Here is a 15,414-nt window from a genome sequence, read left to right as displayed (position 1 = left end):
TAGATGTGTAAATTTTACACTTTAAAATGTAAATTTTACAGATTAAAGGCTAAGTTTTACAGATTAAAGGGTAAAGTTTTTACAGATTAAAGTTGTGTAAAATTATAAAAAGTGAAGTGTAAAGTGTAAATGTTACAGATTAAAGTGTAACTTTTACAGATTAAAGTGTAGAAATTATAAAAAGTAAAGTGTCCAAGTGGCACTAATACGCTTCCATACAAAACAAGGAGATAGAGATTTAACAAAGATTATTTAGTAGAATAGTCTCAGAAAAGAATGTATTTATTAGACATAAAAGAAATGAAAATCTGTTTTAGCAAAATGTTCTTGCTCAAAGGCATACAGTGTATATTTGCAGTTATTTCTCCATATCATAAATATTCTGAGAGTGAAACGGTATATAATCAATCAATCAATCAAACCCATAGAATTCACACTTACTACCTTCAGTATTGCATATCACATTTATACAACTTAGATATTTTAAATGACTTTACAACAATGCTTACTAAGGTGGAAAATATTCACACACAGAATACCAATACTGTTTTCAATCTGTATCCAAAAAGTTAAAACTATGTATTAAAAGACATATTCTACAAAAATTAAAAAGAAACTTGTTGTCAGATTAATATGTTGCAAATTATGTTTCATTTGCACGCAGTCATGTTTAAACATCTATACTATGCATACAGTTTTGTTATAAATGAGAAAAAAGCAAATTATCCACAACACTCCAAAAAATGGAAATAACGAACATAAATAAAATTCAAAAGTCTTTGAAACAATTCAATTGAAAGACAACCTAAAACATCAGGATGGAAGTACAAAGTTACTCTAAAAAAATGCAATGCATAATTTTGTCTAAGAAGTAGTGCTACCATAGCTTGTCATTTATGTAAACCTTAATTAAACACTGTCACTGTGATAGGGAATAGAAGACTTAATTCAAAAAGGAGTGCTGTATCGGTTTCTTGAAAACTTCTTACGAGGGCTGTTCGATAAATGATGTCCTCGGTGCTCAGAAAGAAGCAAAAGACGCTTTTCAATGATTTAGTCCTTAGTATGTTATGATGAATTTTAATCATATTAAAACTGATTTTTTTTCTCTGCCCTAATCGTTGTTTCTAATCATCAACACTGTCTTTCGTAGGGCCTCCTTTTCTTTCCAGTGATGCCATGTCATGTACTGATCACCAGTAACATTACGCTGGGCGTACTCTCCGTTTAGGTTTGAGTCGTAACAATAGGTGTACCACCAGGCGCCGTGATTTACTACTGCACAGTTATTACTCCAGGAGTCGTTGTCCTGGTCTTTCGTGCTGAATCCCATCCCATTATGATAAGTAAAACTGTCACCTGCAACAAAACATTGATAACATAGATGGTATCATTAGTTACAAAGTCTTTTAGTGACAGGGTACGGGATGGTACCTGGTTAGTAAAAAACAAGGTATAGTTTCAATACAAATTAAGACCTGTTTTTTTTTCTTTATAAAATATGAAAGTGATATAAAAAATCAAAATTTATTCATTCTTATTCATAGGAATCCCATGCAAAAAGAATACTCAAGCCGTTTTGCTCATATCACATTCTAAATGCTTACTGTGACGTCATTAACTATTGCATTTTCCCGTATTTTCTTAAAAAGTTGCAGAACACATCATTTTTAGTGATATTTTCTTTCAGAAAACATACTCTGCCACCGTCGCCCACAAAGATTTTGAAATATTTGCTTTTTCAAAGCAGTTTACATAATGTATCCAAAAATTAAAGTGGGCGACGGTGGCAGACACTATTTTCTAAAGGAAAATAAGCACAGAAATTAATCACTCTGAGGTTTTTCTGCATTTAACTTAAAAATGTACCAAATTAATAATATTTCCAGAACGGTCCTCCTTTATGCCATATTATTTAATGATTTATCATATGCATCCACTCAACTCTCGTTAAATCCAATTTCATAACTTTTTCAGAACATTAAATTTTTAGGGCACAATAAAGCTTAAAGTGTACCTTCTTCTTTCATACAAGTACCTGGCGAGGGGAAGCCGACTCAAGTATGAAATGTACTAACGAGGTATCATCCAATAGACTATGTAAGGAATTAAACACTTCGATGAAAAATTTACGTATTGTCTGTGGTTTATTAATGTGTTTCTCTGTTACACGTGACGTTGATGCCACGCATATGACGTCACGTTGTGCTAGTTACGTAACATTTCGACCGGGTATAGTTTTACAACTGACTGCATAGGCATCGGAACCGGGGGCGCCAGAGGGCCTTAGCCCGCCCCCTTTCTTTCAAAGATAGACATAATATAAGCATTGAAGCTTGCATTTACTTTTTTCGTTGATTTAGCCCCCTCCCCACTTTCAATTAGCCCCCCCCCCCTTCAATTTCCTTCCGACGCTCATGCAATGAATTGTTTATTATAACGAAACAAGCAAAAACTTTCAAACTTTCAAATTCTGCACAACTCTCAAATTCACTTTCAATACAGAAACCCTTTGACACATTACTAATCATCGATTTTCTTACGTAAACCATGCTATTGTGACGTCCACTACTCTTGGGAGTTTTCTCTCAACGAACGACAAATGTGTTGGGAAAATGCACTTGGTACCCGAATAGGTGGAATATGATGAAAAGCATGCCAACAACCGTAAAATATGAAGTTTTAAGGCCTGATCACATGATACTCTAGAATCAATCAGATACTGTGTTGTTTAGAATAATTATAATGAGGTATAATAATAATATTAATAATAATAATAATAACTAGATGAGATCTCGTTGCGAGCAACGAGTGGGTCTTCCGTCCAATTCTTGATGAGATGAGATAAGATTTTGATTGCGATTTTCATTCTAAAATAATGATTTACCACAATCTGTAAAAAGACATTGAACATTAAAGTCTTTAAAAAATCGGCCTTTTGTCCCTAACGGCCCCTAATTTTAGGAATCGGCCCTCTTTTTTCATATCATATAAAGATCTTAAGATTTTGAACATTTTGTGTTCAACAATTGTTCAGAAATTCTTTTTCGTTTTTGAGATATTAGAAAAAGAAACTTTTAGGGGACAACCCTTCAACTCCTTAATGGGGACGTTTAGCAAAAAATGAAAGGTTGCATATTGTTTAGAACATTATTTTGAACAACTTCTGTTCAATATTGCTTATCAAAATATTTCTCCCTTTCGAGATATAAAGCATCAAAGATTTAGCATTCTGGCCCCTTGTGGCCCCTAATTATGTACTATACGACAAGGAAATCATAATATATAGTTGTAGATGGTTGAGATGAACATCTTTGCTTCAGTAATGTATTACAAAATATTAACCGATAAAGAGTTATCGATTGAAGACTTTTGGCCCCTCTTGGCCCCTAATTCGAGTGCCCAGCCCCTTTTTCGGGATCTCATCTTAAAGATCTTAAGATTTTGAACATTTTGTGTTCAACAATTGTTTCAGAAATTCTTTTTCGTTTTTGAGATATTAGAAAAAGAAACTTTTAGGGGCCAACCCTTCCAACTCCTTAATGGGGACGTTTAGCAAAAAATGAAAGGTTGCATATTGTTTAGAACATTATTTTGAACAACTTTTGTTCAATATTGTTATCAAAATATTTCTCCCTTTCGAGATATAAAGCATCAAAGATTTAGCATTCTGGCCCCTTGTGGCCCCTAATTATGTACCATACGACATGGAAATCATAATACATAGTTGTAGATGGTTGAGATGAACATCTTTGCTTCAGTAATGTATTACAAAATATTAACCGATAAAGAGTTATCGATTGAAGACTTTTGGCCCCTCTTGACCCCTAATTCGAGTGCCCAGCCCCTTTTTCGGGATCTCATCTTAAAGATCTTAAGATTTTGAACATTTTGTGTTCAACAATTGTTCAGAAATTCTTTTTCTTTTTTGAGATATTAGAAAAAGAAATTTTTAGGGGCCAACCCTTCAACTCCTTAATGGGGACGTTTAGCAAAAAATGAAAGGTTGCATATTGTTTAGAACATTATTTTGAACAACTTTTGTTCAATATTGCTTATCAAAATATTTCTCCCTTTCGAGATATAAAGCATCAAAGATTTAGCATTCTGGCCCCTTGTGGCCCCTAATTATGTACCATACGACATGGAAATCATAATACATAGTTGTAGATGGTTGAGATGAACATCTTTGCTTCAGTAATGTATTACAAAATATTAACCGATAAAGAGTTATCGATTGAAGACTTTTGGCCCCTCTTGGCCCCTAATTCGAGTGCCCAGCCCCTTTTTCGGGATATCATCTGAAAGATCTTAAGATTTTGAACATTTTGTGTTCAACAATTATTCAGAAATTCTTTTTCGTTTTTGAGATATTAGAAAAAGAAATTTTTAGGGGCCAACCCTTCAACTCCCTAATGGGGACGTTTAGCAAAAAATGAAAGGTTGCATATTGTTTAGAACATTATTTTGAACAACTTCTGTTCAATATTGCTTATCAAAATATTTCTCCCTTTCGAGATATAAAGCATCAAAGATTTAGCATTCTGGCCCCTAATTATGTACTATATGATAAGGAAATCATAATATATAGTTGTATATGGTTGAGATGAACATCTTTGCTTCAGTAATGTATTACAAAATATTAACCGATAAAGAGTTATTGATTGAAGACTTTTGGCCCCTCTTGGCCCCTAATTCGAGTGCCCAGCCCCTTTTTCGGGATCTCATCTTAAAGATCTTAAGATTTTGAACATTTTGTGTTCAACAATTGTTCAGAAATTCTTTTTCGTTTTTGAGATATTAGAAAAAGAAATTTTTAGGGGCCAACCCTTCAACTCCCTAATGGGGACGTTTAGCAAAAAATGAAAGGTTGCATATTGTTTAGAACATTATTTTGAACAACTTTTGTTCAATATTGCTTATCAAAATATTTCTCCCTTTCGAGATATAAAGCATCAAAGATTTAGCATTCTGGCCCCTTGTGGCCCCTAATTATGTACCATACAACATGGAAATCATAATATATAGTTGTAGATGGTTGAGATGAACATCTTTGCTTCAGTAATGTATTACAAAATATTAACCGATAAAGAGTTATCGATTGAAGACTTTTGGCCCCTCTTGGCCCCTAATTCGAGTGCCCAGCCCCTTTTTCGGGATCTCATCTTAAAGATCTTAAGATTTTGAACATTTTGTGTTCAACAATTGTTCAGAAATTCTTTTTCGTTTTTGAGATATTAGAAAAAGAAATTTTTAGGGGCCAACCCTTCAACTCCTTAATGGGGACGTTTAGCAAAAAATGAAAGGTTGCGTATTGTTAAGAACATTATTTTGAACAACTTTTGTTCAATATTGCTTATCAAAATATTTCTCCCTTTCGAGATATAAAGCATCAAAGATTTAGCTTTCTGGCCCCTTGTGGCCCCTAATTATGTACCATACGACATGGAAATCATAATATATAGTTGTAGATTGTTGAGATGAACATCTTTGCTTCAGTTATGTATCACAAAATATTAACCGATAAAGAGTTATTGATTGAAGACTTTTGGCCCCTCTTGGCCCCTAATTCGAGTGCCCAGCCCCTTTTTCTGGATCTCATCTTAAAACTCTTTAGATTTTGAACATTTTGTGTTCAACAATTGTTCAGAAATTCTTTTTCGTTTTTGAGATATTAGAAAAAGAAATTTTTAGGGGCCAACCCTTCAACTCCTTAATGGGGACGTTTAGCAAAAAATGAAAGGTTGCATATTGTTTAGAACATTATTTTGAACAACTTTTGTTCAATATTGCTTATCAAAATATTTCTCCCTTTCGAGATATAAAGCATCAAAGATTTAGCATTCTGGCCCCTTGTGGCCCCTAATTATGTACCATACGACATGGAAATCATAATACATAGTTGTAGATGGTTGAGATGAACATCTTTGCTTCAGTAATGTATTACAAAATATTAACCGATAAAGAGTTATCGATTGAAGACTTTTGGCCCCTCTTGGCCCCTAATTCGAGTGCCCAGCCCCTTTTTCGGGATCTCATCTTAAAGATCTTAAGATTTTGAACACTTTGTGTTCAACAATTGTTCAGAAATTCTTTTTCTTTTTTGAGATATTAGAAAAAGAAATTTTTAGGGGCCAACCCTTCAACTCCTTAATGGGGACGTTTAGCAAAAAATGAAAGGTTGCATATTGTTTAGAACATTATTTTGAACAACTTTTGTTCAATATTGCTTATCAAAATATTTCTCCCTTTCGAGATATAAAGCATCAAAGATTTAGCATTCTGGCCCCTTGTGGCCCCTAATTATGTACCATACGACATGGAAATCATAATATATAGTTGTAGATGGTTGAGATGAATATCTTTGCTTCAGTAATGTATTACAAAATATTGACTTTTCAAAAGTTATTGAATAAAAACTGTTGGCCCCTTTCAGCCCTTAATTTGATGAGTCAGCACATTTTTCTTGATATCATATTAAAGATCTTGATATTTTGCACAAATGTTGTTCAGTATGTTTTAACAAAATATTTATATTTTAAAAGATATGATACAAAATGTCTCAAAAAATCACTCATAAAACGTGTCCTAAATTTTGACCCCTACCGAGCTTCCATACTAGGCACTTCCGGAAAATATCCTGACCATGTTGCAACGTGGCAACATGTCCTCTATCATCACTAAAAATTTCAGCTTTCTAGCTTGAGCCGTTTTTGAGTTCCATCACAGACAAGGAGGTCCTCCAAATTTTGATCAAAGGGCGATAACTCCCGACCGGAAGTGAATTTCCAAAAAAAAATTTGCCGGAATTAACTTCAGATGAAAACGCATCGACTGTGAAAATTTGAAGCAAATCGAACGAGCCATCTCCGAGAAATCGTCTGCACAAATTTTGTAAGAAGAAAAAAGAATAAAAATAATAATAATAATAATAATAATAATAACTAGATACGATCTCGTTGCGAGCAACGAGTGGGTCTTCCGTCCAATATTTGATGAAATGAGATAAGATTTTGACTGGGATTTTCATTCAGAATAATGTTTTTTAGGTAATTGATATTGATTTGTGTAAATTTGTATTTGGACAGATGGAGAACATAAAACTTAATGTTCCAAAATCTCTTTAAGGTCAAATAAAATATCACTTAAACAATTTAATTTCTTTTAAAAATCGAGGGCTATATTTTTGTGACGAATAGAATTCATCAAACAATGTGTTTTTTAAATCGCTCAAATGTTAAATAAAGTGAGATTTAAACGATTTAAATTTTGAAAAAATTACTTCCAAAATTTAAAATCAAGTACTATATTTGTATTGTGAGATATACAGAGCATCATACAATGTGTTTGGAACCTCTCAGAGGTCAAATAGAGTGAGATTTAAAAGATTTAAATTTTTTTAATAATTTAAATTGCTTCCAAATGTAAGATTATGTACTACATATATATTGTGACAGATAAAAAACATCATACAATGTGTTTTGAAACCTCTCAGAGGTCAAATTAAGTAAGATTTAAACGATTTAAAATTTTCAAAAAATTCAAATTGCTCCCAAATGTAAAATCAAGTACTACATATGTATTGCAACAGATAGAGAACATCATAAAATTTGTTTTGAAACCTCTCAGAGGTCAAATTAAGTAAGTTTTAAACAATTTAAATTTTTCAAGAAATTTAAATTGCTTCCAAATGTAAAATCAAGTACTATATATGCATTGCAAGAGATAGAGAACATCATACAATGTGTTTTGAAACTTCTCAGAGGTCAAATAGAGTGAGATTTAAACGATTTAAATTTTTCAAAAAATTTAAATTGCTTCCAAATGTAAAATCAAGTACTATATATGCATTGTGACAGATAGAGAACTTCATACAATGTGTTTTGAAACTTCTCAGAGGTCAAATTTAGTAGGATTTAAACGATTTAAATTTTCAAAAAATTTAAATTGCTTCCAAATGTAAATTCAAGTACTATATATGTATTGTGACAGATAGAGAACATCATACAATATGTTTTGAAACCTCTCAGAGGTCAAATTAAGTAAGATTTAAACGATTTAAATTTTCTAAAAAAATTTAATTGCTTCCAAATGTAAAATCAAGTACTATATATGTATTGCAACAGATAGAAAACATCATACAATGTGTTTTGAAACCTCTCAGAGGTCAAATTAAGTAAGATTTAAACGATTTAAATTTTTCAAAAAATTTAAATTGCTTCCAAATGTAAAATCAAGTACTATATATGTATTGCAACAGATAGAGAACATCATACAATGTGTTTTGAAACCTCTCAGAGGTCAAATTGAGTGAGATTTAAACGATTTAAATTTTTCAAAAAATTCAAATTGCTTCCAAATGTAAAATCAAGTACTATATATGTATTGTGACAGATAAAGAACATCAGACAATATGTATTGAAACCTCTCAGAGGTCAAATTACGTAAGTTTTAAACGATTTAAATTTTTCAAGAAATTTAAATTGCTTCCAAATGTAAAATCAAGTACAGTACCGACCGGACACAACCTAACAGAAAGCGAACCCGGAGCGGACCCCGGGTTCGCTCTCTGGGTCCGCTCCGGGTTCGCTCGGGGTCCGCTAGGGCTGACCCCGAGCGAACCCGGAGCGCACCCAAAGCGAACCCGTAGCGGACCCAGAGCGAACCCGAAGCGGACCCAGAGAGCGAACCCCAATTCAGTAGCGGTCCCAGAGAGCGAACGCGGGTTCGGTATTTCTTTACAGAGCTGTCAATCAGGATTAGCGATTAACCAACCAGTGCATCAACCAATCAAAATAGGATACTGATCTGTCGATTGGGATATAAGATCGAACGTATTGATTTAATTCGACATAAATCCAAACACTGTACATAAAAGTAAAACGTGTGAATGTGCTGTGTTTATCTATTGTGATAATTAATATATTATTTAATATTATTTATTTTAATTCTCCGGGTTGTATTTTATATTTATATAATATTTAAGCTCTTTTTTATTAAAACAATTAATTAAATAAATTGGGTAAATACATCAGTCAATGAATAAAAATGGAAATCAATTCATATTACAATTTTTACTGACAAAAAGCGGAGAAAAGAAATATAGTTAATTGGTCTTCGACAATTATTGTAAAATTTCATCATCTCAAGTTGAATTGGAAATTTATATGAACACTGTTAAATAAAAAAAGAAATCCGAACCGCTATAAAGTATGTCTGGTTTATCGGGGTATACTCGGGTGAAGTGCGATTTCAATAATTGAACGAATTATTTACGCTAATTAATCACGACATTTAGTAAATCGTACATTGTTTCATTCTCTCAAAATGGCGTAACTATACTTGACAAAGAATAGTCAGAGAAATATAATATAGAAGAGATATTTAAACGTATGAATTATGATCTATTATAAATTTTGAAATGTTTTAGGACTAATTATTGGAAAAAAAAAATAATAAAGGCGTTAGCAATGCATAGTTATGTGGGTTGTTCGAAAGATGGTAACATAAACTAATTGTAGAGTTACACTAAATTGAAAGGATAATCTTGTTAATTATCATCAGGAATGGGGTCTAATTCACGTTCATTCTGGTGAAGTCATTCAGTTTGTTAATACCATTTGGGCGGAATGACTTCAATCTGTACATCAAGAAGGAAGATTTTTATATACATGCATTTTTTTCATGCCCAAGAAGAATAAGAAGATCAATAATTTTGATGTAAATTTTGAATAAATTAATGTAACATGTACATCGAGAAATCATAAATAAAATAATAAAATAATTAGAATTTTTTAAAGACAATGTGTGTGTGAAATAGGGGGCATATATTAACATATTCTTCTCAGGTCGGGAGAACGATTATTATTTGCCTTTTTCTTTATTCTGATAAAAATCATTCTCGCTCCAAAATTTTGACCGTGAAAATTGAAAAAGCACTTAATATACAGTGTAATTTTTTTTTAGAAAATGTCCGGTAAATATTTATTACGAACTTTTAATGTGTAACTACTATAAATGAAATCTAAATATATCAGATGTACAAAAGGTTACATGTAATTTACTGATGCGATATCATAATTCACGTGTTTAGTAAACATTCAAACTACGATGTAGCAAAGCGTAAGGAATAACAAATGTATTTTTAAACTATGTATATAAAGCATGAATTTAAAACGTATTCAGTTTACATTTCTTTCGTCAGTTTCACTTGTACACCATCCGATACACTGAAAATCAATTTAACACTCTTTTCTTCCTCTTCTTTTTTGTTTTCTCGTTATAACTTAAGAAAAATAAAAGCCTTATAACTCGCTGTTAAATTAGTTTGAATTTCTCAGGGATAGAGAAATCAAGGAAATCAGTTATTCATGTACATGTAAGTCTACGTCGAATAAACAGTTTAATTTTAGAAAATTTATCAACGTTCTCCATAATCTCACTGTTTACATGTACAGTGTACATGTCCGCATCCTCGCATAAACAACAATGATCGATCCACAATACCATTATTGTATTGGAATATACAAGGGGCGGAGCTTACTGGCGGTGAGATTAAAGCGGGGTCCGCTTCACGCATCAGTGCGTAAAGCGGTTCCAGGAAGCGAACACCGGGTTCGCTCTAGCGGACCCAGAGCTGACCCCGAGCGAACGCGGAGCGAACCCGGAGCGCACCCAAAGCGCACCCGGAGCGGTCCCAAAATTTCTGAAAGCGAACCCGAAGCGGACCCCGAGCGAACCCGTGAAGCGAACCCGGGGTCCGCTCCGGGTTCGCTCTGGTGTTAGGTTGTGTCCGGTCGGTACTGTACTATATATGCATTGCAAGAGATAGAGAACGTCATACAATGTGTTTTGACACATCTCAGAGTTCAAGTAGAGAGAGATTTAAACGATTTAAATTTTTCAAAAAATTCAAATTGCTTCCAAATGTATAATCAAGTACTATATATGTATTGTGACAGATAGAGAACATCATACAATATGTTTTGAAACCTCTCAGAGGTCAAATTAAGTAAGATTGAAACGATTTAAATTTTTCAAAAAAAATTTAATTGCTTCCAAATGTAAAATCAAGTACTATATATGTATTGCAACAAATAGAGAACATCATACAATGTGTTTAGAAACTTCCCAGAGGCCAAATAGAGTGAGATTTAAACGATTTAAATTTTTCAAAAAATTTAAATTGCTTCCATATGTAAAATCAAGTACTATATATGTATTGTGACAGATAGAAAACAACATACAATGTGTTTTGAAACCTCTCAGAGGTCAAATTAAGTAGGATTTAAACGATTTAAATTTTTCAAAAAATTTAAATTGCTTCCAAATGTAAAATCAAGTACTATATATGGATTGCAACAGATAGAGAACATCATACAATGTGTTTTGAAACCTCTCAGAGGTCAAATTAAGTAAGATTTAAACAATTTAAATTTTTTGAAAAATTTAAATTGCTTTCAAATGTAAAATCAAGTACTATATATGTATTGCAACAGATAGAGAACATCATACAATGTGTTTAGAAACTTCCCAGAGGTCAAAGAGAGTGAGATTTAAACGATTTAAATTTTTCAAAAAATTTAAATTGCTTCCAAATGTAAAATCAAGTAATATATATGTATTGCGACAGATAGAGAACATCATACAATGTGTTTTGAAACCTCTCAGAGATCAAATAGAGTGAGATTTAAACGATTTAAATTTTTCAAAAAATTTAAATTGCTTCTAAATGTAATATCAAGCGCTATATCAGATTTCAAAACACATTGTCTGATGTTGTCTATCTGCCAAAATACACTTGTGTACATTTTGTTACATTTGTAAGCAATTTAAATTTTTCAAAAAATTTAAATCGTTTAAATCTCATTCAATTTGACCTTTGAGAGATTTCAAAACACATTGTTTGGTGTTCTCCATCTGTCAAAATACAAATTTCATCTTTGAATTTTCATTTGGATGAAATTTAAATTTTTTGAAAAATTTAAATCGTTTAAATCTAGCTTTATTCGGCCTCTGAGAAATTTCAAAACACATTGTAAATTGATCTCCCTCTGTCGTAACACAGATATAGTATTTAATTTTACATTTGGAAGCGATTTAAATTTTTTGAAAAATTTAAATCGATTAAATCTCACTCAATTTGACCTTTGAGAGATTTCAAAACACATTTTCTGATGTTCTCCATCTGTCTCAATACAAATATAGTACTTGATTATACATTTAGAATCAATTTAAATTTTTTGAAAAATTTAAATCGTTTAAATCACACTTTATTTGACCTCTGAGATGTTTCAAAACACATTGTATGCTGTTATCTATTTGTCACAATACATATATAATACTTGGTTTTACATTTAGAAGCAATTTAATTTTTTTGAAATTTTTAAATTGTTTAAAACTCACTCTATTAGACCTTTGAAATATTTCAAAACACGTTGTATGATCTTCTATATCCGTCAAAATACAAATGAAGTATTCGACATTTGGGAGCAATTCAAATTTTTGAAAATTTTAAACCATTTAAATTGCATTCTATTTGTCATTTGAAAAATTTCAAAAATCACCATATGTTGTTATCGATCTTTTAAAATGCAGATGTATCATTTAGGAACCATTTCAATATTTTGAAAAAATTTAATTGATTAAAAGTCACAATTTTTGACCTTTCAATTATGTGGTCTTATGTTTTCAATCCTTAAATATGCAATAATAGTTCTTATTTTACCTTAGAAAGCAATTTAAAACAAAATTAAAAAATTTAAATTGTTTCAATTTCATTATATTTGACCTTTGAGAATTTCCTATTACACTGTGAAATAATTTTTGTGTATATCAGAGGACACAAGCTAAAGATCATAAAGTACAGTCATTCTCACCAACCGCAAGCGTCCTTCACAATGAGTTTGACATGTTCTGTCAAAACAGCATGCTAATATACCTGAGGTAATTGTTTCTTAATTAGTGCATTAAAAATCACAAGATATATACCGTTGGAAAGGTCTTGAAAAGATCTATTTGATGGTTTAAAAGTTTTTAAAATCGGTCAAGAAATGAGCGAGATATGACGTTTTACATACATCAAAGGATTTCCACCAAAGATCAAAGAGATCTAAAGAGTACCGTCTAACCGCAAGGATCCTTGATAATGAATTTGACATGTCCTGTCAAAATGAAAGGCTAACTTACCTGAGCTTATATTTTCTTCATTATTACACGTACAATAAAAAGATATATACCGTTGGAAAGGTCTTGAAAAGATGTATTTGATGGTGTAAAAAAATTAGAAATCGGTCAATAAATAAAAAAGATATGAATTTTTAAAAGAAAAGTTCTAAAAGTACATTTGCACTCTAATGTCAAAACACACCTGAGCTTATAAAATGTTCATTTTTGTACTCACATACAAAACAAATACATTTTTGGAAAGTGCTAGCCAAGATCTATTTGATGATATAAAAAAAATTGAAATTGGATTAAAAAAATTTTTTTGAAAAATTTAAATTAAAAATTTGAAAAATTTAAAAAACTTCTTAAAAATTTAAAAGCCTGTTACAAATGTAGAGTTCACATTTAATCATACCTGAAAATTTCAAATCTCTATTTTGCGTAGTATTCTCAATGAAGGACGGACAAAAATTGTAGAAATTACGTCATATTTCACGACCGGAAGTAAAATTAAAAAAAGTGAAGGTATTGGATTGAGCCATAAATGTTTCCTTTCATCACCGAAAGTTTCATATAGATCCACTGTACCGTTACTGAGATATCAGTGTAGGAAAAAAAATAATAATAAGAAAAAGAAACATTACAATAATAGAAGGGTCTTCCGTTGGAGACGGAAGACCCTAATAAAGGTAAAAAAGAAACCGAAGAATAATAGAAGGGTCTTCCGCTGAAGACGGAAGACCCTAATAATATTTGAGAGTATGGCCAAGTGTTAACGTTGAGTTTACAAATTTGGATTTAGGGTATAAATTTTAAAGAAATCGCATTCAATAATGTTTTATAAATACGATAAGTGACCTTTTTTATTTTATTTACCTTGTCATTGGTCGTTTGTAAAATTACTTTGTTAAAATACATTCTCGTTGTACATACAAGGACTCTAAAGTCAACATAAAAATTTAAAGATACTCGAGTTTCTGATTGACAATATCTATGTCCTCTTTGGAGACCAGGTATTCCTTCAATATGTTGGAATACCTATAGATACCAATTGCGCAGTTATAAGCAGACCTATTCCTGCATTCATATAAAGCAGAATTTGTGCAATATGTTATGTGTGAAAAACGAAAACGCTTGCTGTGGCTTGCAACCAAACATTTAGATATATCGACCACGTATTGTCTATTAACAATTTATCTTTTATCCCAAGCTCACAAGGATAAATCGTATCGACATAGGAATGGAAAAGACCATTGTTAATTGACAATATGTCATCGATATATCGAAACGTCGAGTTGAAGGTTACGGGAAGTGTTTTCTTCTTTTCATTCATATGATTCTGCGTAAATTCTGCTTCATATGAATACAAAAACAGATCAGATAAAAACGAAGTGCAATTGGTACACATGGGAATCATAATACATTGTTGGAAGACCTGGTCTCTAAAACCCAGATAGATATTGCCAATTAGAAACTCAAACATCTTTTTTGATTTCGACTTCAAAGTCCTGGTATGTACAATCAGAATTTGGCAAATGACCAATGATAAGGTAAGTCAATTTACGAGTTCCATTTTTATCGAAAATGCAGCTGTCAATGATATCGAAAGGCCTGGACTCTACTTAACCGTGGGGAATGGTTGTGTATAAAGTTGAAAAGTCGTATGTTTTAAAGCTGTTGATCTTGGTAATATCTTTTGATTTCAAATTGTCCAAAAGTTCCTTGAAATATTTAAGTATCCACATTTGATTTACATCACTTCTTGAATATATTATTGCACAGTACTCTTGAAGTTTTTCCTTCACTACTCTTTATTTTACACCGACAGTTGTTTAATTATTTAAAAATTAAATTATAATGAATGACTCTTATTTTTGGCCAAATTATCGATTATCAATTTTATAATCCGCGAAAGCGTAAACTGACCCAAACCAGATATACTCGATAATTTGTGGTTAAAACAATATTTATTCAGTAAATACTGAATAGATCGGGCAACATTCTTAGAGCCTATAAATATCTTTCACTACTTTAAATATCTTAGTGAGGAGTAAGGAAAGAGGCTTGGGTCAGGAAGAGGAATGAGGAGCTCCAAATGTTTCTAGAATAGTGTTTTACTGTAAACTAAAGTATGAAAATTCAAACGTTGTGTACCTCTCTCTCACAACACACACTTTGAAACACTTTTTGTTGCAATAGGGTTTAAAGTGTGCAATGTTTTTGCCTTAACAAGCTAGGGAAAATTCT

General features: G+C 31.8%; 1 protein-coding gene across 1 annotated transcript in view; it reads right to left on the bottom strand.

Annotated features, from left to right (window-relative positions):
• Positions 1-1,114: 1,114 nt before the first annotated feature.
• The window catches only part of LOC134233085 (microfibril-associated glycoprotein 4-like), a 33,420-nt gene continuing 19,120 nt past the window's right edge, over positions 1,115-15,414 (bottom strand). Inside the window, exon 6 of the mRNA XM_062715079.1 lies at positions 1,115-1,359. Within this exon, the coding sequence (XP_062571063.1) occupies positions 1,115-1,359 (245 nt within the window). The remainder of the gene's footprint in view (positions 1,360-15,414) is intronic.

The sequence above is a fragment of the Saccostrea cucullata genome, unplaced genomic scaffold, assembly GCF_032062105.1.
Source record: "Saccostrea cucullata isolate Sc308-1 unplaced genomic scaffold, CSIRO_AGI_Scuc_v1 ctg13067, whole genome shotgun sequence".
Taxonomy (NCBI): domain Eukaryota; kingdom Metazoa; phylum Mollusca; class Bivalvia; order Ostreida; family Ostreidae; genus Saccostrea; species Saccostrea cuccullata.
The sequence above is the reverse complement of the archived record's forward strand: the minus strand, read 5'-3'. Positions and strand labels throughout refer to the sequence as shown.